This window comes from Aphelocoma coerulescens, chromosome 12, assembly GCF_041296385.1.
Source record: "Aphelocoma coerulescens isolate FSJ_1873_10779 chromosome 12, UR_Acoe_1.0, whole genome shotgun sequence".
Taxonomy (NCBI): Eukaryota; Metazoa; Chordata; class Aves; order Passeriformes; family Corvidae; genus Aphelocoma; species Aphelocoma coerulescens.
The window spans coordinates 21,353,506-21,379,044 of NC_091026.1; the positions used below are offsets into that span (position 1 = coordinate 21,353,506).

Below are 25,539 nucleotides of genomic sequence, written 5' to 3' on the forward strand. Positions count from 1 at the left end.
GCAGGTTTGGCTGCTGCACAGTGCCCTGGCTCTGCCAGATGCTCCCAGCTCCAGCCCTGTCCCATCTGCCAGAAGTCCAGGGAGGCACCATGACTCCTCTGGGGAGATGGGACAGATACTGGTGCACGGGTCCTGCCTGGCATACAGGTGGCACAGAGGGCCCTGCCAGCACAGCACAGCCGTGTGCGGCCGCAGCACTCAGGGACAGCTCGGTGCTCAGTCCTCCAGCACTGGTGCAGCAGCACACGGATGGAGTTTGCACCCTCAGCAGCAGCTCTGCTCCGTGTCCCCCAGCACCCCTTCCCCACAGTCCCACCTCTCTTCCTTAGGCATCTTTGGACCCCTAGGGCCAAGTCCCCAACGAGCTCCCCCATGCCCCTCCCCATTTTGGCTGTGGTCAGCTTGGCCTCGGCCCAGCAGGAGGTTTGGGGCAGCTCTGGTGCTGTTCAGGCTTGCTGGGCGCAGGGCTGATCTCCCCCCACGCCGCAGCAGGCAGGACCCAGCAGCATATGGCTCAGCGATGCCGACATATGTTCAAAGCACTACAAGATGGCATATTGCAATTGTAGCAGTGTTCTTCATTTTTATTTTTAGTTCAATTATACAAATAAGATGTTTTTCTCACTGTTCAGTGTTATCAACATTTGAAACTATTTTTGTACATTATTATCCTCTCTGATTTCTAATCCTATGCAGCTTTGCAAGGACTAATAGGGAACATATAGAGCCCATGCGAGTTAAACCCTTAATAAAGAGCAATTTGCAAGTACAATTCTCTCATTATTTTTTTTATCGATACTTCTGCATATTCAGTGAAATCTAAAGATTAGCGTTTTATGAATAATTCAGTGTTTAGGCTGATGTCTGATTCATATACTTCAAATCTGGGAGGTGGTTTTGGAGGGAAGAGGAGGAAGGATTCAGTGTTTATTTGCTGTCCATGAGGCTGTGCTCCCCAGGAGTGTGGTGATGCCTGGCACTGTGGTTCTCCTGCCTGCGCAGGACTGGCCCTGGCACAAGGCCTGGCCCCGAGCCCACAGGCTGTCTCCCCAGACTGTGCCACCCAGCTGCTGCTCGTGGTGCTAGGGGAAAGCAAGGGTTCAGGACCCTCCTGCCAGCTCAGCCAGGTGCCAGAGACATCACAGAGCTACCAGAGAGGTGATGGATGGATCCAGGATGAGGAAATGCACCCAAACCTTCTGTTGTGCCAGCCCTAGCAGCCCTCCTGTGCCCCCAATGTCTCCTTCCTGGGGAATTTAGAAATGGACTGGAAATGGAGCAAGAAACAGGCTGGTGCAGGTCGGGGGGGAGGAGAGCATGTGGGGCTCCAGGCAATGGGTCTATCTCCCAGCTCTGTGCTCCAGACCTGGCTCCCACTGGCACTTCAGCCAGGATCTGGCCCTTGGGCTCGAGAGGTGGGCACAGACCTTGACAAGGGTCTCCATGGGCAGCGCTTTGCAGGTCCATTGCTGGGGTCTGCTGAGATGGCCATGAGCCCGTCCTGCCATCAGGTAATCCTGCTTTACAGCTTCCTCATGTTTCCAACTGACAGTGCACACGAAAGCTTGTGAGTCCTGCATGAAGAGGGCAGTCCCCTCATGAAGAGGGCAGGTCCCCCCCCATTCAGGGGACATTTGCACAGTTTCTACACCAAAGAGCCATTGGTGATTTACTCAGGTTCTCCTCACAAGCGCAGGTGCCTGCAAGGAGGGGTCATGGAAGTGATATGGCTGCCTGTGTCCAGGGCTGGGAGTGTTCTCCCCGGAACATGGTGGGATTCAATGGGCGGGGGTGAATGGTCGTCCTGCTTGTGATGCCTGGGGATACTGGGGGAGCGTTGTTCCTCCTGCCTCCGCTGGCTAACCAACCAGCTCTTCATTTTCCTCCTCTCATGTGTGGAATCTTCCCCTGCCTGCCCCCCCCATCATTATCAGAGTCCCATTTCCCAGTGAGGCCATACTTGGTGAAGGGAGACAGCACATCCGACCAGCACACTGGCAATGGGTCTGTGTGGGCCCCATGCTCTGGGCTGGTTCCCTGTGCACTCCACAGCAAGTGTTGTCAGCCAGCTGGAATCTCAGCACCCCAACACCCACCCAGCAGCAGGCAGACACCTTTCTTCTGCCTGTTCAGGGCAATCACCCTGCAACCCCCCATCTCTCATTCCTCTCTGAACCCTCTGCTAAGGTGTGCCCCTTCTCTCTAATCCCTCACAAAGCTTTAGCAAAGGGCCTTCCAGACCCTGAATCCCACCAGGGCTTCAACCAGAGCAATTAGCAGCTGCCAACAAGCACCTGCAGCCAGGCTGCTCATCAGATAAATTGGATGGAGGTGAGCTAGGTATGCTAGTAGGGCTTCTGGTGCTGTGGGTGGAGTTGCCTGTGCTTGCTTGGGTTTGTGTGCTGCCATGGAACCTCAGCTGGGTAGGGGGTTTGCAAATACTGTGGAGTCCTTCGGAGCTGGAGCTTGGCTATGGCTGTGCTTGGGCTATGGTGTCTGTGGTCCTTGGGAGGCTGCAGGGATGAGCAGGGTTGTGGCTGCTTGGCTTCTGGGGCTTTGCAGCCCCTGAGGGTGTGAATGTCTTGGGACTGGACTCCCGTCCCAAATGGTGCCTCTTTCAGCAGGCAAACCCGCTGGCATAGCCCAGCGCTGTCGGGCCCAGCACCCTCCAACCCTGCAGATGGTCAAGGAGGCACTGCGGGCCCACGATGAGAAGAAGGGTGCCTCAGTTGTTGCCATCAAGCGTTTCATCCTGGCCAAGTACCCCACTGTGGACCCCATCCGCCTCAAGTACCTGCTGAAGCAGGCGCTGAGCAAGGGGCTGAGCTGTGGGGACCTGGTGCGGCCCCACAACTCTTCTTCTGTGGGAGCCACTGGCACCTACAAGGTGAGCAAGGGCTGCTGAAGCCACAGGGCTGGGGACTGAGGTGCTGCCTAGCCCTGTTGACACCCCTCTCTCACCTCTAGCTAGCCCTCAAGAAGCCGCTGCACAAGCAGCAGGTGAGCCAGGCAGATCCTGACAGAAGGCAGGCCCCAAAGCCAGGACAGAAAGGGACCACCAAGGCCCCTGTGGCAGGAGCACAACAGCAAGGTAAAGGGCTGTTGGTCCTGTGAGCCAGCTCCCACTGCCTGGCCCCACCTGCACTCATCCATTGCCCTTCCTCCGCAGGTGCCGTGAAGCAGAAGCCAACAGCCGCAAAGCAGCAGCCAAAGGCGAAGCCCGTGAGTGTGAGTGGGGACCAGCAGGGGGGTTGGGTGGCTCATGGCATGGCAACACCCTGAGGTACTCTCTTCCCTTCCCTCCAGGGCCAGTCACGAGCAGCAGAGAAGCCCAGGAGCGATAGAGCAAAGCAGCCCCGAACTGCTGACCGGCCCCGGGCTCATGGCACAGGGCCTTCAGAGCCCCCGAGAACTGCCAGCCGCCACCAGGCCCCCCGAAAAGGACACTCAGGACCCAGCACAGCTCTGGCTGCTGAGAATGCAGGAGGGGGTGAAAGTGATAGTTCTTCAGGTGCTGGGGTGAAGGGGCCCCAAAAAGCCCCCAGGGGAAAGAGCAAGGGGAAGGTGCCCAAGGGGGCACAGCAGGATGCCCCCAAGGCACAGGCAGGTCAAGACCAGGCAAGGAAGCCCCGGGTGACTCCAGGAGCTGGGCAGGGGAAGGCCAGGCTGAAGAAGGCAGCTCCCATGGCAGAGGACAGAAAGGCTCCATAGGGAGCTTAGCCCTGCTTCAGCTGGCCCCAGGCCCTTGGGGTCTGGGCTGGTTTCAGTCCCTAGGACAGGTTTTAACTCAGTGTTCTCCTCATCCTAATAAAGCTGCTTTACTTGTCTCATGGAATGGCATGACTGTTGTGGGTCCCTGTCCCTGCACTTCTGTCTCTCAGTGCCAAAATTCCTTAGCCCTGTCCTTAACCTGCACGGCATGGTGGTGAGCTGATGCTGCAGGTTTCAGCTGCCTTGTTGCCATTGCTCTCTCTGTCCCCATGTGTCCCCAGCTGTGGTGCCAAGGGGATGCTGGGCTTTGGGGGCTGTGTGTGTGCAGGCTGGCAGTGAGCCCTGGTGCCAGGTGATGGGCAGGGACCCTGAGACCCATGGGACACAGTATGGTGACACCCCCAGGAACAGAGAAGCTCAGGCTTGGCCAGTTCTGTTGTGGAACCATGGTGCCCATAGCCTGTGTGAGGTGTGCAGCCCTCTGTCCTCCTGGCTGCCCTTGTGCTAATGCCTGGCTGAGCTGGGATTACAGGAGCACCAGGGCAGCAGGTCGGGGTGCATGCCATGGGCAAGTGTCTCCCAGCAGAGGCGAAGCAGCCTGTGCTTTAACTATAATAAGAGGAAGGTAGAGTTGTTTTAGGGCTCAAAAACCAAGTTTGGGGTGTTACTGTAGCCTCCAGCTTAGCTCATGCTCTTATTACCTGTCTGTGATACAGTTCCCACCTACAAACCTATCTTGTGAGCTCCTGTGGGTCTGTGTATCACACTTTCATTTAATAGCTTCAATTGCCTGAATTTGTCTTGCTCTGCCCAGAGCAGAGCCCTTCTGAAGGTCATGCTGATCATGTAAAGGGTTACAGACCTCCTGGGCAGGAGAAAATAAGTGGAAGTAAAACTCTTTCTAAAGAGGATTTTGTTAATCTGCAACTCGCCTTGCTGTTGCCCTCCAAGGCTCCTGGCCTTGCTTTGGGGCTTAAGCAAGAGCCGAGCAAACTAACTTCTCTTAAACTTCAGCCTTGACAGTGTTGATCCATCTTTAATGGAGCTGGAACTCGTGTCTCCACAGGGACAGGGTGGGGAATATGGCAATGTAACTGAGCAGAGTTCACTGCTTTCTCAGATGGGGGTGGCCTCACAGAGCACCACTCACCCTTGTGGCAATGTCCCCAACAGCGCCAGGCAGGGGCTGGGTCCTCCCTCTCAGCAGCCACCAGGTGTGAAATGCAAAGCTCTCTTGCTTTGAGAGAGCCCAAATAATTAAATGGCTGGATTTAGCTTTGCAAAGAATCAGCTTCCTAGTGGAAGAAGAAAATCCCTCTGGTGTCTGGAAAGCACAGCTCTTACTAGGGGAGGGGGAAGATTTAGCAATGCCATGGTTATTAAGGGCCCTGGGCCACAGCTGGTGTTGGGGTGCTGAAGCCGCAGACTCGAGTCTGGCAGTGCAGGGAGGCACCGGCTCCTGGAGCTGGGGAGAGGCACCTGCCAGAGGTGAGGGTGCCTGGCCTCAGCTGCTTCTGTGGGGTTACTGATCTTCATGTGCACAGCATTGGTCAGTTCAGGTGCTGTTGGCCTCATGCCAGTTGTCCCCCCCCGTGCCTGGTCCTGGAAGGACCCTTGCACTGGCTGTGGGAGTGGTGTGGAGAGCCCCGAGGGGTACAAACCTGTCCTCACTGGGCTGCTGACCCCACACATGGTGTCTTGCATGTGCAAAGCTTGTCTGTGCAGGTGTCTTCCATGTGTGTCCTCCCCATGTGCTTGGCAGGAACTGCACTCCACAGGTTCAGCACCTTGTTTTATTACAAAGATAGGCTTTGCCAGGAGTCTGCCACTTCCACTACACAGCAGGTAAGGGCACTACACCCACAACACGTGCCAAGGTTTAAAAACATCTTACAAAGGGCTTGGAGGTTCAAGACAACACTACAAACCCTCTGCTAAAGTTGTTCCTTTAAATGGTTGTAGCAACTACTTTTTCTCTTTTCTTTTTTCTTTTTTTTTTTTTTTTGGCTTTGGAAAAAATTAAATAGTAGAACAATAGCTCCAATACATGGCCCAGCCACAGCACCTGGAGGCAAACTCTACTGACTCCTGGCTCACCTGTATCCTTTCCCTGTGACGAAGAACATGGGTCTTCAGCTCCATGGCCCTTTCCCTGCCTCCAGCCAAGCTCAACATTCTCTGCTACCTTGCCCTGGCCTTTCCTGTGCTGGGCCTGCCTACATCTCTGGCAGCTATTCACAGTTTCTAAAAGAAAAAAACATCAAGAAATTTTTGTGAAATCACTTTCAAAATAAAATGTAGCCCAGCTACATTCTTAGAGTTTCTATTCTGAAGCCACATCCTCAGCAAAGACATTGAGACCTCCACAGTGTAAGTACTTTTTCTGTAGTTCTCTTTAAAAAAAACTTTGATCTTCCCCTTTCCCTCCCTCCCTCCCCACCTTTTAACATATTGGATAAAGTCTATTGTTTGTTTTAAAATAGATATCTATGTACACATACACAACTCTGATGTTCTGGTTTCTGACAAATGTGGCATTACTGGAAATGATGGAATGGAGACCACCTGTCCATGGCAGTGAATCACCCAGGAGTTTTGGTGGACAGTCATCCAATACCAGACTGCATCCTAGCCAGCTGGATGACTAATGAAGGCTTCCCTGACACCCTCCTGCAGTGAGGTAGTAACTTTGTTTCTGTCCTATATGGCAGCTCCAACCGTGGTGGCTGTGCTGGCTCAGCCCTATGGGCAGGAGCCTTTGCCCGTGCAGGAATGCTGGCTTTGAACACGTAGCATGGGCATCCAGCCTCTACAGGGGGCCTGTGTGACACTGGAGAGGAGAGCCGTCATAGCTCCCCAGGCTGTGGGAGGGAGAACAGGCCACCAAGCTGGCTTGGGGGTTGCCCCAGTGCAGATGCTGTGGGGTGGCACTGGGGTGTCTGGTCTCAGACAAGCTCCATTTGTCTGCCACGGGGACCTTCTCCCTGACCCCAGCCTGAGCTGGGGCACTCTCTACCATAGTTTGCAGCTCTGGGTGCTGGAGATGCTCTGCTGGCCTGTGTCACTGCCAGGCTGACAGGGGTTGGGTCCAGTGCCTCTGCCTTTAAGGGCTGAAAACAGGCTGGCCATGCAGCAAGCCCCACTCTCTTGGCTGCTCTCAGGTACCAGCCACAGGGCTGGGCCCAAAGCAAGCAGAATAAGCTGCTTTAGGAGACACCTCTGCAGCACTGGCCTCGTGTTTGGTGATGGTCACAGGGAGAGGCAGAGACAATGCTACCTGATGTTTGCCCTGCGTGTGGCTTGAGGCCACTGGCAGAGGGGCTGCCAGCAGGTGCTGGCCCTATTGGCATGAAGGGTGTTATGGAGGCTGAGGTGGGGCAGTGCCAGGGACACGTGTGGAGCCAGCGTGGTGGGGCAGGAGCAAGGGCCACAGTCCTTCCCTCCCCCGCTGCATGCAGTCTAGGACCATGCCTGTGACCAGCTGGCTGCGTGGTAGAATGTTCACCTCCCCACTGCGCTCCAGCTCGCCATGCACGAGAGACCAGAACCCAGGAAAGGCGGAACAGCCCTTCTCATGCTAACACAGACTGTGCTCCCTCCAGCTCCCAAAGAGCTGTCTCCATGAGGGATAAAGTGCTTTCACCATGCCTTAGCTGCTTGGGAAGCAACTGCTTTGTCTTAGCCTCGAGTTCCCTGTGTTGCCCAAGTCTCAGATGGAGGAGTGGTTATGTTTACATATACAGTACAAAAATTAAAAGGCACAAAAATACACAGAATGCAGCAGATAGTGAACAGCTGATAAGAGTCCCTGGTGTTGGAAAAACAAGGATGTTGGAGGGATGGAGTGGGAGCTCAGGCTGTGATGGTCTTTGCTGTCTGTGGTCATTACTCCCTGAGGTGACCCTTCTGCTTTGTGTCTGTTGTTCCAGCCTCTGCAGCCTTGTCCCAAGGAACCACGCACAGGGATGCATGGAGTGCTGACTGCTTGGGTGCTGACCAAGGGGAAAGTGGTGAACTGAGCTTGCCACAACTGTCATGCCTCCATTTCTGGCTAGCAATAGCAAATAAATTATGGGTGCCACAGCACAGACCAGAGGAGTTTTAGCTGCTCGGAAAGGTGTCTTGTGGCTTCTTGAGAGGTGGGGGAAACTTTTAGCCGTGGCCAGGCCCACCCCATCCACAAGGCTTGTCTGAGTATGACCAAGGTCTGCCTGTGGCTGAAGGCAGGTTCCCTTGTGGCACTGTGCTGCAAGAAAGGTCACTTCCAGGGCTGCAGCCAGCCTAGGCTTCACTGCAGGACTCATAGATGTTGTCCTCCATGAGTGCAATCACTTGGTCAAATTTGTGCTGGAGCTGGGTGCGCTTGGTCGTGGGGTTTGCATCCAGGGCGGCCACGATCTGTGGGAGACACAGGCAGGCAGAGTGCTGAGACAGTGTGGGGTGCCCACTTGCTAGCCCAGCTCCCCCCACCAGACCTATGGAGCCCAACTCCCAGCCAGAGCTCCAAAGGGGAGAGCCCACCCTGCCCCACAGCCCCTGTGCTCACACCCTCGGCACCCCTGCTGTCCTAGGGTCCCTGCTCAGGGCTGGCAGTGGAGTGGTGTATGACAAAAAGGCACTGCTATAATGGAGCTGAGGGCACAGCACCAGCCCACAGGTTACAGAGGGGCAGGAGCCAGCCAGGGCTTCTGCCTTGGTGGGGTGTAAGTTGTTTTGGGGGTGAATGCTTTGCTCTCCTGAAAGGGTCTATACATCTGGCAGCCCTTCTTCAGCCCAGCCAAATACTGTTAAGATCAGCTGGGAATAGCCAGCCTTCTCTTCCAAGAAGTTGCCAGCCAAGGGACAGAGAGTAGGTGCATATGCATCTATTACATCTGTACTGCAATTATGAGCACCCTGATACTCCCTGTTCTGTGGGACTGGATACAGGTGTCTGCCTGTGGGGTTACCACAGTGATGGTTCCTCCGTTCCCAGGCAGGCCAGAGCCCAAGTGCCACAAAACCCACTCACCTGCGAGCGGTATCTCTTAGCGTATTTGTATATCTCAGCCATGGCAACATTGGTGTTGAACTCATTTCGGTATTTCTTTATAAAGACAGAAAAAAGAGAGGAGAATATTAGCAGGATCGAGCTTTTGAGTTCCAGCACAGCCAGCAGGCACTGAATACAGTAAAAGCAGGTTTTGCCTGACTTTACTGTCACATTGGTACACATTGGATTTTTAAGGAAGGTGCATCTGCTTGCATCAGGATGGGTCTTGGTCTTTTCAAAGCCAGCTGTAAATACCCATGCTGGGCAGCACTGTGTATCCCTCTGTGCCCAAAGCCATTTCACAGGAGGGGGCAGCACATCAGCTGCACCGCAGAATATCGACAGAAAAATCCTGCTTGGTGCCCAAAGCTAAAACACCCTGGGGAGAAGGTTTGATTTTGATGAACCTGAGGTGCATCACTGGCAGGACTCTGATCTGGAGTGTGGCTGCCAGCTCCTGTGGCTGGTACCAGGGTTGGCTGCCAGTGGCTGCCTGGGACTCAGAGCTGTCCCTGGCAGTTGTGCCTGGGAGCCAGCTGGCTGGGTGGCTGCAGGACTGCAGAGATCCTTGCCTAAACTTCCTGGCTTTTGGCACTGAATTTCACTCTCAACTCCCAGTGGTGCCAGAGCTAGTTAGGCTCAAGCAAACTCATGGGTGTTTACTGCAGCTCTGGCAGTAATTGAAGATGCTTGGAATTAGGTCAGATGAAATTTGTGTTTGGAAGTTTCAGGCAAAATGTCCTTTCTTGTGTGCTCCTTCCAGCATCTAAGCAGTAGCTGATTGCGGCCTCTGTGCATTGCCTGCTGTTGCCAGGCTCCAGCAGGACACTGAGCCTGCAGACTCAATCCCATCCCCTCCACCCCCTTACCCGTGACTCCTCTGCAAGGTGGGCATTCATCTCCTGCTCACTCAGAGGGGGCATGTCGTGGATTTGCTTGTAGTATCTCTGCACTATCTTCCGGTACTCGGGGATCTCCTTGGCATACAGCAGTTTGTTGGTCGGGGAGTCCTAGAATGAGGGTGAGACACCAAAATCAGGCACTGTGTTGTTCCTGGCTGAAAACATTATCCTGTGTGCCTGACAAAAGCACTGATAGGGACCTCGGCTACAGCTGGGCGCAGGGAACAGCTTCGCCTTTGGTCCCAGCTGTCGCCGGAGTGCGGTACAGGACAGCAGTGAGGCACGGAACAGCTCATGGCAGAAGGGCTGAGACAAATCAAGGATCTGTGGATGGGCACCATGTGCCTGTGCAGCCGCAGCACTGTCCCGCTGCCCTTCATCCTTGTGTGAGCTGAACATCCATCAGCTCAATGCCAGAGAAGGGAGTGAGGGGTGTGTGTTTTAATTTGAGGCAAGTGCAGGCTAAAAGCACGCCCAGGGTCAGGCTTGCTGCCAGGTGATGCTCTGCAGGTGAGGTAGCATGCCTGTGCCAGATCAAACACTTGGGCTCTGTGGTGCTGTGTGTGGAAACTGGCAACAAGGGAAGGGCTTCTGCATGGATTTGCTGGGGTTTCTTGAGCAGCCACATTGATTTAAGCCAAAGAACAAAGCCATCTTACAAGTTGAACTTTGTCAGTTGAAATGTTGCTTTTGCATTTTTCACGTAGCTTTGATTTATTTTGCATTGGCTAATCCAGCCTGCCTAGCCTAAATTGAGTGCATGTAAAGTAATTAACGGAGAATACTGAGTTCTGTTGATTAATGTCAGCTTGGACACAGCAGCCTTAACCTCCCAGCCACACAACTGGGTTGTGCCAGTGGAGGCAAAACCCTGCTGCCCTCCTTGCAAACAAAGAATGAATAATTTTAACCTCAAGGCAATCCTGCCCTGCTGATATCATTACCCCAGGAATGAACTTGGCCGCCTAGCCTCATGTTGCATCCCCAAGGGGAACCGCCCTAGGCTTAGGGACACCAAAGGGAGTGAGATCACCATGTCCTGCCACCGGTGTGTGGGACTGCTCCCCAGTGCTCTGACAGGTGGAGAGGGGACCTGTGGACAAGAGGGAGTGGCAGGTTCTGCCCGTGGGCAGCATACTTGGCTGTGTCAGGCAGGAATAGGGGAGCCTGGGGTAACTCCAATCTGCTGCTGCAATCTGTAGCTTGGCTAATGCTGCAGGGGAAACAGAAAATGGGCACCAGATCCCACAGCAGTTTATTTTCAAACCCAGTGACAAGGCATTATGAGAATATGGCCAACTTACAGAGAGCCTGCTCATAGCATTATATTCTTTTTCCTTGGAAACACAAAGGAAAACCATGCTGCCTCTTTTCCAAGTTATTTTTTAATTTGTGTCCGATTTGTCTCCATTATGAAGAGATGGGCACTGGTTTATTAACTGCTTGTGCACTGTAGATGTATGGACTGAGTCTGCTCTCACATTTGCAGTATTTGAGAGCAATGTGCTGAAACCAAGGGAAGAATCCAGCCTGGAAAAGGCTCAGTGATACACTGTGTGTACATGCAAACTGATTTTTATGCTGAGGATTTATCCTTCCCACATTACTCAACAATTCATTCACTTATGCTATTGTATTCCTGAAAAATGTTTCCATCTGCTGTCTGACTCCAGCTGACCCCTCTTCCCCTCATCTGCCACTTGACAAGGACAAATTGTAGGTGTTTCGTAACACATGCAAAAAAAAAGACCAAAACCCAAACAAACAAAAAATCAAGCACTTATTAGAACTTCCTCCAGCATTAACCTCTCCCACCAAAGGCTTCCTGCAGCTCTGGGGCTGGGGGCGTAACGCCCACCCCCTCACCGCCGGGTGTCCCCTAAGTCACACACTGTCACCACCAGCCTCTGGGCTGGGGGGGACAGTGGGGGTGAGTTACAGCATTTCTTAATAAAATTTATGTCAGGAAGTTTCAAATGTCAACACCGTGCTCAGCCAAGGCAGCAGGAGAAAAGAGAATATGCACACGGGATGTCTTACTGCTGGCCAGCCCTGTGGGACTGTGTGTGGAGCCTGAGGGTGGGAGATGGGACCTGGCCCATGCAGCCTGGCATTTGCTTGGAGCAGGCTCAGCTCCCCCCTCAGTGTGCTGAGCCCCCTGGCCTCCAACCCCACATGGTCACTGTGGGATGGACACGCTGCACAGGAGGAGAGCATCAACGGTGGCAGTGTTTGCCAGGTGCCTTCCATGTGCTGATGGATGGTGTCACTGGGATGGCCCTGGACAGCCTCACACCTCCAGGTGAGCCAGGCCTGGTCTCTGATGCCTGGACAGGCAGAGCCTGTGTTCTCAGAGGATTGGCTCACCTCCTGGGCTTCTCTCTTAGGTGAGAGGTTGTGCAGAAATCACCAAGAGCAATGACTGAAGCTTCACCTGGAGCTACATCATTTTCCATCCTGTCACTGGGAGTTTATGTTGTCCCTCAGCTACTTTATGGGATCATTATGCTGATGATGTCCCCTAAACCAGCCCTGACTGAGCGAGCTGGGCTCCCTGGAGGGGTCTGTCCGTGCCCCATGCTGGTGCCCTGAGCAGAACTGGCCCCCACCTGTGCTCACTGTTCCATGTTATGCCCCTGCCTGAGACAATAGCAGAAAATACTCATCTGCTCCAGCACCAGCTCAACTGGGTCAGGAAGCATTTCAGACACGGTGCTGAGTCAGCAGGCACTGTTCCATGGCTGCAGGACAGCTCATGGAGCTGATGGGTAACCCTGAGCACACAGCCCAGTGGTTGGTCTCCCCCACCCTCAGAGCCCCCCAGGCTGGGGGCCCTGCCTTGTGCTCATCGTGCCTATGCCTGTGTGTCCCCGCTCCCTGGCTACTGTTTGTGATAGAGGAGGTGCAAATTTCAAGCTTAAACCTGAACAAAGGGGTGGGGAAGGGAGGGGAAAACGCACCCCTGGAGACAACCAAAACTCAGCTGCATGAGCCCAAGCAATGGCTCCAGCCAGCCATGGGAGGGTGGCTGGGCTGGTGCCCTCCTGCAGTCCCTGCCCACCCAGACTGGTCCATGTCTGTGACTGCCTGAGCAGGAGTGTGGTGCCCTCGCTGGATGTACCTTGCCCAGCTGCAGGTCGGAGAGCGAGCAGGCATCGATGAAGGCCTGGGCGATCACAGACAGACAGGCGTCGATGTGGTCTGTCTTGTCAATGTCAAAGACGAACTGGGGGTTTTTCAGGATGTTGACCCAAAACCTCAGTGGTAGGCTGCAAAGGGAAGGATCCAGGGACATGCACCAGATGAATTTTTGTGTACCAGAGGAAGAGGGGTGGAAATGCAGGAAAGACGATGATAGAAAGGGAGTAGTAGAGAGGAAAGCTGAGGAGATGGGTTCTGCTATTTAATCACCCCCTGTAGAGACCCCTGCCTTGATAGAGGGGCAGGCACACACCTTCATCCTCAAGACATTTTTTCAAGCTGGAGGACATGGCACGGACAGGTGATTGTACATACAGCCTTCTCTAGGCACACACATGCCCCTGCTCCTTCAGCAGCTCTCAGCAGGCCCAGAGAGGCACCAGCAGCTTCGCCTGTGTGGGTCTGTTGAGTCAGGCTTCCCCACTTGCTGCTGATTGGAGCAATGGTGTCACCTCCTTTTCCCTCTTTACTGACAGTAACCATCATCTGGTTCTGATAGTGAGCCTGGCCCCACAAAATGCATGTCATGCATCTTTTTTTCTGCTCTCTCATAATTTTCTCCTTCAGTTATTTCACTGCTGATTTGGCCACAACACAGCTTCAGTCTATTGCTCACCCTTCCTACCCTCCACAGCAGCTAAGAAGTGAAAGCCACTGTAAGTCTTTGCTCTACAGGCCAGTGAAGGTAGTAAAGAGTAGGCAGAGCTGTTGCCCAATGGTTGTATCTGCATGCTTGCTCTCCCAGTACAATTTGGTTTTAATTTTCATACTTTGGGCTGGAAACAGTTCCCGTCTCCGCAGTCTCCAAAGTGCTGAGCCTCTCCTTGACACTCTCTCCAAGCTCCCTGCTCTCTCAACTTAAATCTTCTGTTTTCTTTCCTCCACTGTTTCCCCTTTGCTTTGGCTCCTGCACCCCATTTCTGCTGCTCATGTCCCTCAGCACCACTCGGTCTAGTCCCACTGCTGCGGCGCTCACCAGCATGCCACTGTCACAGCACCCGCTCCCTGAGTCCCCTGAATACCCTGGAGACTCACCTTGGTTACAGATGTAAGTCAGGAAAACTGCCACTAAGGGCTGAAAAGGCAGAAGGCAAATGAAAAGGATCCAAATATGCTAGTTTTAAAATTTCCATGACCTTTTAAGACATGACATGGTTTCAGACTCTGTCTCGGATCCCCAGTGCTTGCAGCTAACACTATTGGCTGTCTCACACCATCCTGCTTCTCCTTTCATTATTTGTGTGTGCCAGTTCTTTCTGCCCTTTGTCTGCCCATGCCTCCTCTTTCAGCTCACTGTTCCCCTGAGCTTCATATTTGTTCAAAGCTCTCCAATCCCGTGCTTGGCTTCATCTTTCACAGCCCTCTCCGCCACCCTCCCTGTTTTCCAAGTCCCTCTTCTACTTTTAGCAACCTAATGATTAGTCCAGGACACTGGGGTTTTGCAGCTCCTGCTCCCAAGAGATGGAAGGAAGAAAAGAAGGATTTCCTTTTCCAAACCTGTTGGTCTTCCAGATGTGCAGAGTGTCAGGGTCTGTGATCCCTCTCTTCTCTGCCTGCTCCTCTAGGAAGTCAAAGAAATACTTCACAGCCACGGGTGGTTTATCGTCTCGGATACTGAGAATGGCTTTGAACAAGTCATCCAGGAACTTCTGGAGCGTGCCCTGCAGGACAAGGACACGGTGGACCCTGGTGAGAGCAGCAGCACCCAAGCCCAGGAGAACAGTGGAGGGGCTGTGACTTCTGCACACAAGAGGAAATGCTTTGCTGCCAGTTGGATAAGTCAGAAGAGAAAGGGGATGCTGACGCAGAGAGGGAACAGTTTGTTTGTGGATAGTAATATAATGAACTTGCATTTGGGGTTAATGTCTTTTGGCATTGAGATTTTCTTTCTTACTGCTGGGATCTCACATCTGTGCTTTTTCTGTACAGCACAGACAAAGAAGACCAGAGACTGCTGGCCATCCCTGTGATCTTTTTTTCAGTGAGGCACCATGCTGGGATTAAAGATGGGCCAGATCTGACCTCAGATCACACAGACATTTCTCTTGCTCCCACAGCTGAGCATCTCCATCTCCTGTCCCCGCGGCATCTCTTTCTGGGGACATGGGTTCAGGTCTCAGCTATGCATTGCAAGCCCTGAGGCAGCCAGAATTCCTTTCATCTGCATGGCCCCCAGCCCATCCTGGGGAGAGCATGTGGGGCATCACACAGTAGCAAGGATGAGCTGGGAAGCTAGAGGGACCCTGAGGAGCCTGACAGCCTCCCTAAACATGCTCCAGCCATCCAGGACAGGATTTCCACTGCCTTCTGGAAGCAACCAGCCCTGCAGTGCTCCTTCCCTGGAGCAGGCTTCTCCCTACAGACCACAAACAAACCCACCTGCCAAGCACGGGGGCAGCTCGGCTCCTACCTTGGTGGAGAGTAGCCTTGTCAGGTAGATTTCTGGAAGGACCTTCTTCCTATGGCTCTGTCTGTGGGACTTCTTATGTTCCACTGATTCATCAGTTGGGAGAACCTGGTCCCAGATAAAGCACATGGTCAGAGCACTCTTCCCTGGAAGTGTCACACTAAATTTTCCTTTCAGCAAAGAATTTCAACCACATATAAAATTCAATTAAAAAGCAGTTACTGCTTTATAAACACACCCTTATATGGCTTTAAAAAAGTGATTCATAATACTCAGTTTTTCTGACATTTGTTTCTCCTGTGCTCTTTATTGCCTCTCTCACCCTAGATGAAGGAAATGAACCCATCCACCTCCCTTTGCACACTAGCCTGCTTGCCCTCCTGGGCTCTCACACCCCTGTCTGGGCTGCACCTAGGGCTCCCAGAAGCAATGACATGGCTTCTGCAGAAACCAGCTTTGCTTGGATTAAGAAAAAGCACAGTACATAGGAATACTGGCTTTTTCAAAACACGAATTAATATTCCGCTGGTCAGGTCAGTGAATTACTCTCCATAATGACAAAGCAAGCAACTGACATCCATCCTGGCATTGTTTCACATGTGAACAGTTGATTTCCCATCCCTTCTCCCTCCTTGCTCTGCATGTGTGTGCGTGTGTGTGCTTCTACTTGAGCATGGAAACGCTTGCAGAGAAAAAAAAAACCCTCAAACCAGGCTATAAAATATTGTTGTTGTCCGTAACACCTTTTTTCGTAACAGCTTTTAGCAGCATTTAGCACTTTGCTCTTCCAGCATGGTACACCAGCAGGAACCCACAGACCTGCTCAGCCCGGGAAACAGGCAGAATGCCAGGAGCTCCCAGCAGGTGACTCAGCCAAGGTGTCACTGGATGCCACCACTGACACTGTGCCATGCCACACTCTGACTGTGCCCCTGAGCTCTCTGTGGCTGCCAGCAGCTCCATCGTTCACAACAATTTCTCTGCCATCCCGGTAATTCTTTATCATGTCCCTCACTTTATCTACAGATCACCTTTCTCACCTCTTTGAACCCTGGTGAAGAGAATTAACGAGCCCTGGTCCAGCTTGTTCACCACATCTGACACTACAGCCCACAGACGAAATTTAAGTTAATATCATGCAGCCATCATCCCTGCAGCCAGGAGCAGGATACTTACCAAGTGGAAGTACTTTTCAGTGTCCAAATCCTTCACTGTGAAGAAGAAGAGAGACAGTGGCTCAGTCAGGGGGTCCAAGCTGAAATCCACCCCACTAGTGATCTCCATGTCAAGAGGCATTTGAACCCCAAGAACCTCAACACCGAGCTGGTGCTCTCACCACAAGTGATCTAAGTGCTTCTCCTTGGTTTGGGGTTGTTTACTGCATTATGGGGCACGTGGCAGGTACCCTAGGAGGTACTTCAAGGGGGACCTGAGATCTCCCAAGGGATGTTTTAAGAGACACTCAAGAGGGCATGAGAACAGGATGAGCACAGGGGCACTCCTGCACCCTGACCCTGCTGTGCCCCACGCTCCCAGGATTATTCCGAGCCTCATCATCAGGGCAGCTCAGTCCCAAGCAGCTCCTCACCACAGCAGGCAAAGGTCTCCTGGAGAGCCAGGCTCTGTGCAGGCAGCCTGGAAACAGGGTTTGAAATTCCTTGTTTTAATGTGGATTTTTGTCTCCCTTGGTCTGTTTTGACTCTGCACAGCCTGAAACCTAGAAATGCACTGGCAAGAGACTGAATATATCTAACTGGGAGGGAGAAGACTTTTTCAACCAAGCGGTTTCAGATTCTTCCTTTCTCTCACTCTGTCAGCACAGATTGGATGCCAACCCCCAGTGAGGGTGCGAGATGGAAGGTGCAAACACCTTGAGGGCTGGGAGAGCACCCTGCACCCCATGAGGCAGAGGGAGGAGACTGGATAGCACATATTTAGAGCCACCACATGCACAGCACCCAGGAATGGGGGCTGGCAGTCTTCTAGCATTCCCAGCCAGAGACAACCTTCTGGCAGTGACCCTCTGACATTCCTGCCCTGTCACTAGCAGCAGGGAAGAGGAGCAAGATGTTACCTCTGCTCAGTGTGGTGTCCTTCTTGTCCGTCAAACTCATGGCCAGAGATGCCCCTTCAGGGATCTGTGGAGGAAGGGAAGAACACACATTGATGATGGGGGCCTTATCAGTGCCTCCCTGGTCCTGGGGAGATCCCAGGAGCTGGGGAATGCTGGTGCAGTCATAGTTCTGCCACAAACATCCCCTGAACCTGCCCTGCCCCTGCCCCCCACCTACGTGGAAAGGGAATTTTCAATACAATTACAAGATAGTGAGGTTCTCAAACCTGATGGGAACTGGGCACATACATGTATCTAAGATACATTTTTGGATGTCGACAGCAGGCAATTTGAAAAGGAAGGAGAGTTTGGCTGTGCAGGTGCTGGTTTGCCATTCCCCAAACAGGAGAAGGAAGTGGTTGTGCCCGGACCCGTGGGGCTGGCGCAGCCTCTGTGCTGCGGGGCACCGTGCCAGCCCCGCTCCACAGCACGGCTGTTACCCCGATAACCATATTAATGAGCACTCAGCTCTGCTTTTGTTTTCCATGCACGGCTACAGACCAGTGAGGATTATGCTTCCAGGCATACCAGGGAGTATGAACATCATTAAGTATTTCTGGTTTCATTTAATTTTAAACAGAAAAACAGTCAAGAAAACAATCTGATTCACCATGTTTCCTCATATTTTTGGCCTCGCTTCCTTGATGGTATCCCCAGCCCCTGCTCTCGGAGCAGGCACTGACAGTTGTAGCTGCGATTTCAGCAGGAGTGCGGATCAAGAGCACAGTGATACTAATCAGCTAGGCTAGTGGCCCTTGGGAATAAGAGCTTTTTCCCCTCCTCTTTCTGTTGTCAGGATAACTTGTTTTGCATGAAGAGTGTTAATTAGTTTCTGTGTGTTGCAATATTAACGAGATGCTCGCCAGGGCAGATGTCTATTCCCTGGAAGCTCTCATGGAGCTATGGCAACCTCCCTGCTTGTTCCTGATGATCCCGTTTTTGGAGGGGAACGGCAGCCCACCCTGGAGGCCGGGCAGGCTCTGAGGAGGCGGAGTTCCCCTGAGGTGTCAGCAGCTTTACCTTGTAATGTGCTAATGTGTTAAGTTTCTTCCTGCCGTCCTCCACCACCGACGTGTCATCGAGGTCCCGCAGGATGTAGCTGTCAGTGCTGGTAGCGAACCACTCTGAACACAGAGAGGGGACAAGTGAGACCCCAGCCCGAAGGAAGCAAGAGCCAGGGGGTCTGGGACCAAATGCTGCCCTGATGTCTGCCCTCCTGTCAGTGCTGCTTCACCCACTGCTCTGACAGGCACCAACAGCTGCTGCACAATATTAAGTGCTTCACCTGTATTTACAGACTGGCTGGTCCCATGCACCTGGTCCTTACCGAGGTCAACGTCTTCCACCCTTGGCCACTGGGAGTAGGGGACGTTCTTGCAGAAGGCCTCCAGAATTTTCTCCTTCACTTGACTGAGTGTGTCCGTGTCCATGGCTCTGACGCTCAGGGAATCCATCCCACAGCCTTGGAAGGAGACGTTGAGGTTCTGCAGGCAGAGGCTGAGTTAGGGGTGACCTGCCTGGTTCTGCTGGCTCCCAAGAATGCTTGGAAGCTGCAGTGCCTGCACAGCTCTGGCTGGTGTGCCCTGGGCCCTGTGCTGATGGAAATCAGGTTGAACTAATGTGGCCATCGATGCTTTACATCATGAGAGGCACTGATTTACAGCCCCAGGGGCTGAGGGCTCTGTTGATCAAGCTGGGAGGACACAGGGAGAAACATAGCAGCTCCCTCTCATGCTGTCTTGCCAATGGGGCTTGACCACCACGAGGCAGGGAGAAGGGTCAGCCCCCATTACCAGCCGTGTCCTCAGTTGCTTGGCTCCGACTGGTGACTAATGGAACCATCAAAGCTCATTGCTCAGCCTCTGCTTGATGCAATGGGCCAAGCTCCACTGTTTAAACAAGCTCTAAGCCTGCTGCAGGATGGGTCTGCAGCGGTGCTGGAGCCCCTTACCAGCACCAGCTCGAGAGCTCCTGAACAGCAGGACAGTCAGCTGTGAAGGCCTGCAGGCTGCCACAGACACCCACTCAGAGACCAGGGAGGCACAGCTACTGCCTCAGTTGCAGTCAAATGCAGGGCAATGAGAGCAACTCTTTCTGTCAGAAACCCTCTCCTCTTTTTGTCTGGGTGCCTCTTTCTCTCACCAGCTGTGCAGACCCAAATGCTATGAGCATGGCATCTCGCTCTCATGCCAGCTCTGGGGAAGCCCCAGCACATGGGTACTCACCCTTGGCTTTGCCTCTATGTTCTCCCTCAGCAGCCACTCCTCGTTGAGGGTGTACCTGGCCTTCCCTGTAATGGCGTCGATGGAACCTTTGTTAATCTGCTGTTTGATGGCACAGATCAGCAGGAAGAAGGGCTCTCCAACCGTCTCCTGGGAAAAGGAAAGGAGACCAAGTCAGCAAACCAGACATTGTGGTGATGGTTCCATCAACAGTGCAGTAGGGACAGGCTGTGTGTGGACACTGAAGGTGCCTCTGCACACCAGAGAGCAGCACTAGTCCACCCCAGGTGCTGCAAACACTGGGGGGCCGTCACCTCCCAACTCCCACTTGCATCTCTCTGAGGCTGCTCAGAAGTTTTCAGACTCGTGGCAACATGACAGCGCAGATGGGGAAGAGGACACAACAGCCAACAACAGCCGCAGGCCATTTTTGGGGATGCTGTAACTGTCAGCATCAACATACCCCATCCAAGTTCTGCAGCAAGCACTGGAGCTGTGGAATGCCCTCGATGGGCTGTGCCAGCCTGTGCTGTCTCACGGGCAGAGCTGGGGTGCTGCTCAGAAGGCAGGGGCATATGCATGGCTGTGCTGAGCAGGGACGTGCACACATGATGCTCGACAAAATACAAATGTGCATTAATTTACATGCGAATTACACAGGAACAGGGAGAATCTAGCATACTGTGCTACAGAGATGCTTCCTGCAATCTAACAGAGTGCAGACTGTATGACATGCTGCACTCAGCAGGACAAGAAAGGGCTGATGTGCACAAAAATCCAAGTACCGAGATATTTGGGCACCCAGCTTTCTCATGAATGTGTCAGCTGAACTGCTCTTTGCACTGCCTGGTTTGCCGCTGAACTCCACGGGAGTGAGCCCACAGCCTGGGCCTGTGGCTCTGGGAACCAGCGTTCATACTTCTCATACCACAGCAGAGCCCTCATCACAGCAAAACAGAGGATCAGGGTCAACAAGCTGTTCCCATGTGACAGCAAGCAAACACACCATTTAACTCCTTGCATTCATCAAGCATAAGTTCATGGGAGAGAGGTGAACTGCAGCACTGCTATAACAAGAACAAAAAATATAAAAGGCAGCACCTATTTGTGATGTGATTCAGCTACACAGTTTAATGCCAAATTTCTGATCCACTTCTGCCTGCTGCACTGATGAGCAAGGGAAACATAAGCTATTTTCTTAAGGAACTCTTCAGTGTTAGAGCACATCCCATTCTCCCTAACGTTCACGTTCAATTTCCTTCCAATGATGCAAGTGCAAATTCTGCACATTTATGTATTCTGAGCAGCCCCCCGCACACACAGGCCTGCCATCTGAGAGCCTGCTCAGACAACAGATACCCAACAGTTCTGATATTTCTCAGCTAGGAGCTGCTAAATCCTGTTCAATCTGCTTCTTAATTAAAACTTGGTGATTCTTTTATTCTAATTGCCCTATAATTGCTAAAGCAATTAGTTCGATGTCAATTTGGATGCGCTGCATTTGGTGTGGTTGCTGATAGGGCGATACAGCAGGGCTGTCAGTGGGCACACGCCGTCTGTGCCAGCAGGGCACTCACTTCCTTTTCAAGGGTAGCTTCATGAATACAGGGAAGCTCCCTGGGTCTGCCGCAGGGGTTTAATGATTCCTGCAACGCTCCTATGAGCAGGCAGCGAAAAATGGGCTCAGAGCAGGGCTGCGGGTGCTGGAATGGAGGAAGGCAGGGCTTCCAGAATGTAGAGGAAGGTGTGGAGTCAGGAAGTGGAGAAGCTGAGGATTGCAAAGAGTGGAGAACATACAGAAGACACAAAGAGTTCATTTTGGAGAGAAAGGCAGAAGCAAGATATAACAAGGGGACAACACCGACACGGAGACCTCCTCAGGCTGCAGTACCACTGCCCCCATACTGCAACCGCAAGATGCCACTGGCTGGCCCTGCACATGGGGTCAACAGTCTTCAACACTGGCCATGCTACCAACAGGAACCCTGTTTGTTTCACACATGAGCAGGGACAAACCTGAGGCTAAACGCAGGGCTGGGCTCTGGAGCCTGCCCGTCCCCACCGTGGGCAGCTCCAGCCGCAGGGAAACTGCAGTGCCTCCAAAAACATTAAAAAAGGGCAAGTCCTACTAATATGGGAACCCTTATGGCTTGAAATGAGCATGGGCTGCACAGGTCGGGGCCAGCTCTGCTCACACAAGGCTGCCCTGGCAGCAGTTGCGGAGCAGCGGCACTGTGCGGTCACTGCGGACACGCTGCGGGGTGCACGGGCAGGATTCGGCCCAGGCCAGGCCACAGGGGACACAGCGACAGCACTCCACTGGCCAGATGCTATTTCTGTTTGGCTTTTTGGCTTTCAGGCTCAGGAACTGTGGGATCTAATGGAAATCTGCAAAAGTGCTAATCAGACAGCGTATTTCAAAGCGGGGAAAGAAGGGCTGGCAGGCAGGGACTAGAGATAAAATGGCAAACTTGTGAAACCTCCAGCATTGTTCAGAAAACTCATCTGGAAAGGAATCAAAACCGTCTTTGGACTTGGCTACTTAGGAGAAAGGAAGTTTAACCAGAAGAGATCAGTGCTGATTCAGGACAAAAAAATAGTTAAAAAAACACAGTCTGGGGCCTTTTTTTCCTCCTATTGTGAATGTATTTTAATGAGACTTCATTTTCATTTTTGACTGAACTGTTATGGGCTCTTAAAGCTACCCAGGGCACTGAAATAACTGTAGTAATGGAAAGCACAGTTCAGGCTGGCAGGACTTGAACTGTTCCACGCACAAGGAGCGTGGGAGGGCTTCAATTTTATATGCTTGGGAAAACAAAAAGGTTTAGAGCACAGACTGGATTCACATGTGTCTGCCCTATTAACACAACTCTGACAAGTTATTATAGATGTCCTCCCAGGAACACACTACAGCCATTTCCAAAATGTTTTGGTGAGGCTAGGGTGGGAAAAGCACAGAAAACAGCTGCTTATCCCAAGTGCCTGCTAATTTTGGGACAGTTATCTGTTTGCATTCTGTGAAGAACCAAACCTCCATCCCACATGCAAAACTTGGGTAAGTGTGGACACAGACATAAAAGCTGAATTCCAGAACCCCACTCTCGCTTTAACTCCCCAACCCTGTTAGGAACCAGGCACAATGGTACCATGGTAGCTTATGGAGAAGGCTTTCTTTTAAAGATTTTTCCACCAAAAGTGTAGCACAAAGTAGAGACATGGACCATTTCATCTACAATTCTCACTCAGTTCTGCACAGAGTTCTGCATTGATTGTGCAAATGCTGCAAGTTGCCTCTGAGCCCCTGTGCCTTGCAGCAAGCCCCCTGCTAGCTCATCCCAACCCCTCACACGCTGAGCCAGCCCCCAGCAGTGGCGACTCCACGCCTTCAGGTGCCCTCCACATGTGCAGACCACGAATGCCTGTGGCCGGCAGCTCCTTCCCAGCTGAAGACAGCTCCTTCAAATCATTTTCCCCCAAAACACAAGTGGACGGGCTGTTAGGCAGAGCATTAATGTGAAACAAATGTTTTGAGCATGTAGCGTTGACTTACAAGGGAAAATACAAGCACTTGGAATTTTTCCACTGCACAACGGCAGGGACTTTCACAGCAGCTGTTTCAAATAGACATTGTGATTAATGGGGATAATTCAGGAATGAAAACCAGGCCCATCATCACATGTCTGACAGAGCAGAGCTACAGGCAGGCGGGCAAGCCTTCCTTTTAACCAAGAAATGCCTCTCTGAAGGCAGCAGAGTTTGATCCTGAGGAACGCGAGGCACATGGGAGGCCTTTGGCTATCACTACTATTTAAATCACAGCCCTGAGCTGACACCAGCCGTGTGGAAGGAGGTGGTGTCTGTTCCACCACAGGGGCTCTGTCCTCATTTGTGTAGCGGGGAAGATGCCAGCTCTGCTGATCTGGACCAAGCCCCTGTCCCTTTGCACAGCTGGGCTTGTGTCACCTGGGACAAATTTCCTCTCCAGACACTCCTGTCTGACCAATTCTTTTCCCTCTTCATACTTCAGGAGCAGCTCAGTGTCTCCTTTGATCCCACCTTCACTGTGGAGCATGTGTGATATCAGAGTCTCTTGGAAATCAACTTCATTGCACTTTAGTTTGGAAATTATTTGCTTTCAGAGACGGGAAACAGGCTGCAGTGATGCTCTGCACTGCCGTGGCCTCAGGCCGGGCACGGGAGGCCTGGAGGGGACTGCAAACCCAGTGTGCAGCCTTAGCCCCTGCCAAGAACCTGCTGCAGGCAGTTGGAAATGCACATTCAGCCAGTGGCCCAACAGCTCTGCAGAGGACCTAGTCACCTCGCAGTCCTGCTCCCACCACACCCTATTCCTCTCCTCCCTCTGTGGACCATGAGCAGGGGGAAGCACGCTCACAGCAGCACTGCCTGGCCCTGGGGATGGCCACAGCCCCCCACAGCCCCAGACCAGCCTGCGGGAATGGGCAGCTCCCACCCATGGCTGCGTGTGCAGCTCCTTGCCATTAGTGAGCCGTGTAATGTGCTCAAGCCTTCAGGCCCACGTGATAAGGCTCCACTTCCCTCTTTTTCTTTTTTCAGTGAGAAAGCCTTCTTGCACAATGTCCATTTTTAGCACAAGCTGGAGCTGGATCAGATGCCTCACATGTGGTCTCCCCACCCCAAAAGGGAAAATCAGCACTTTTTTTCTCCAATGGTTAAACTACAGGCACAAAATCTGAAGATTAAAAAAATTTTACTAATTTCCTTTTTTCTGTCCTTACAGGCTGGATAGCTGTGCTACATTGGCACAGCCATCCTCATCCACTCTTGTAACTCCTCTTTTATTAGCCTGGCTAACTGTGTCAGCTAAAATGAAAGATGATGAACTACAAAACTACTGGCTTTAGGACAAAAAGTGATCATCTGGGATCAGAAGACATCACAATATGTATGAAGACAATATAGAATTGCTTCTGTAGATGTAGAAAACACTTTGGGAAAAGAGATTTTTTCACAGGCTTTTTCAAGGCTCTTCCCTGTGGGTATAATGGGGTATCCTCCAATTAACTGCTGTGGAATCAATTAAGTTATTGCTCAATTCTTCTGGGGAATTCCAAAGAGAACTGGCAAATGTTGGAGATAAAGCACTGAGCAGATGGACTGCTGTTGGCTCTGAGATGCCAAACGTATTCCTGCTCATTACCATCAGAAGACAGTCGGCCTTCTGGGACAGACACCCCACCTCTCTTGCTCAGATTTGTGTAGAACCCCGAGGATGCCTCTGCATAAGAGGCCCCACACACCAGTGCCCTCGGCCTGCCTGAGCATCATGGCTCCCGAGACAGACACTGCTGACTGGTCAGCATAGCTGTGCCAGCTGGTCACAGAAACAACACATAACCAGGCAGTTCCCAAAACCTCCAGCCATTCTGGTTATTTTTCAGCTCCCCTATGGCTCTTCTCAAGTATAGTGAAAACATTGATCCATGCTTCAGCCTGCCATGAAGACTGAGCTCACCAAATCCCTGAGCAGAAGTGGAGAAGTAACTGAATTTCAGGTTGCTTTCCTATACCTGAACCATTCAATACATCAGTTTGCCAACTGTTAGTGACCATTTGAGTGGCACTGCTAGCAAGTGTCAGGTCCTCAGCTGTCCCCCACATCCCTCATCCCCGCAGCACGCAGAGGTGACCCTGCACCTGCCACAGCAGTGACTGGTTCTCTTACTCTGAGATAGCTGTACATGCAGATGGACATCCAATTCGTGAGCATCTTCTCCACCACAGATTCTGTCCTCCTTAGCATCAGCTTGGGGTTTTTGGAAGCCGAAGCATCTATTAGATCCACCAAGAGGTCCTTCATGATGCTGGTGTAATACTCCAGCTTCCCATGCAATGCAATAGTAAGCAGGGAGGCCAGGTTACACCTGAAACACAGAATGGTACAGGACTCAAGCCCCAATCTAACAAGA

The 25,539-nt window shown here is 52.3% G+C and overlaps 2 protein-coding genes across 4 annotated transcripts in view; one reads left to right on the forward strand and one right to left on the reverse strand.

The window, feature by feature from the left end:
* Positions 1 to 2,328: 2,328 nt before the first annotated feature.
* On the forward strand, positions 2,329 to 3,835 carry H1-8 (H1.8 linker histone). Of its 3 annotated transcripts, none has more exons than XM_069028425.1 (5): positions 2,329 to 2,423; positions 2,622 to 2,887; positions 2,968 to 3,091; positions 3,170 to 3,228; positions 3,307 to 3,835. In XM_069028425.1, exons 1-5 carry the CDS (start codon positions 2,408 to 2,410, stop codon positions 3,709 to 3,711), a joined length of 870 nt encoding a protein of 289 aa, XP_068884526.1. In that variant the 5' UTR covers positions 2,329 to 2,407; the 3' UTR covers positions 3,712 to 3,835. The 3 variants fall into 3 exon arrangements, with proteins under 3 accessions (XP_068884526.1, XP_068884528.1, XP_068884527.1); XM_069028427.1 differs by having other exon boundaries at positions 3,170 to 3,222; XM_069028426.1 differs by having other exon boundaries at positions 2,337 to 2,423; positions 2,625 to 2,887.
* Positions 3,836 to 5,485: 1,650 nt separating this feature from the next.
* The window catches only part of PLXND1 (plexin D1), a 70,482-nt gene continuing 50,428 nt past the window's right edge, over positions 5,486 to 25,539 (reverse strand). Inside the window, exons 25-36 of the mRNA XM_069027571.1 lie at positions 25,296 to 25,494; positions 19,592 to 19,738; positions 18,694 to 18,850; positions 18,387 to 18,490; positions 17,328 to 17,391; positions 16,430 to 16,464; positions 15,257 to 15,361; positions 14,344 to 14,507; positions 12,767 to 12,914; positions 9,613 to 9,753; positions 8,723 to 8,797; positions 5,486 to 8,109 (exon numbers count right to left, since the gene is read on the reverse strand). Of these exons, the coding sequence (XP_068883672.1) occupies positions 7,993 to 8,109; positions 8,723 to 8,797; positions 9,613 to 9,753; positions 12,767 to 12,914; positions 14,344 to 14,507; positions 15,257 to 15,361; positions 16,430 to 16,464; positions 17,328 to 17,391; positions 18,387 to 18,490; positions 18,694 to 18,850; positions 19,592 to 19,738; positions 25,296 to 25,494 (1,456 nt within the window). The 3' untranslated portion in view covers positions 5,486 to 7,992. The remainder of the gene's footprint in view (positions 8,110 to 8,722; positions 8,798 to 9,612; positions 9,754 to 12,766; positions 12,915 to 14,343; positions 14,508 to 15,256; positions 15,362 to 16,429; positions 16,465 to 17,327; positions 17,392 to 18,386; positions 18,491 to 18,693; positions 18,851 to 19,591; positions 19,739 to 25,295; positions 25,495 to 25,539) is intronic.

What these genes read in the sequence shown, in the direction of transcription:
- H1-8 (XM_069028425.1), top strand. An exon ending in GAGCCACTGGCACCTACAAG is followed by an intron (nt 2,888 to 2,967) that starts GTGAGCAAGGGC and finishes TCTCACCTCTAG; the next exon opens with CTAGCCCTCAAGAAGCCGCT. An exon ending in GGCAGGAGCACAACAGCAAG is followed by an intron (nt 3,092 to 3,169) that starts GTAAAGGGCTGT and finishes CTTCCTCCGCAG; the next exon opens with GTGCCGTGAAGCAGAAGCCA.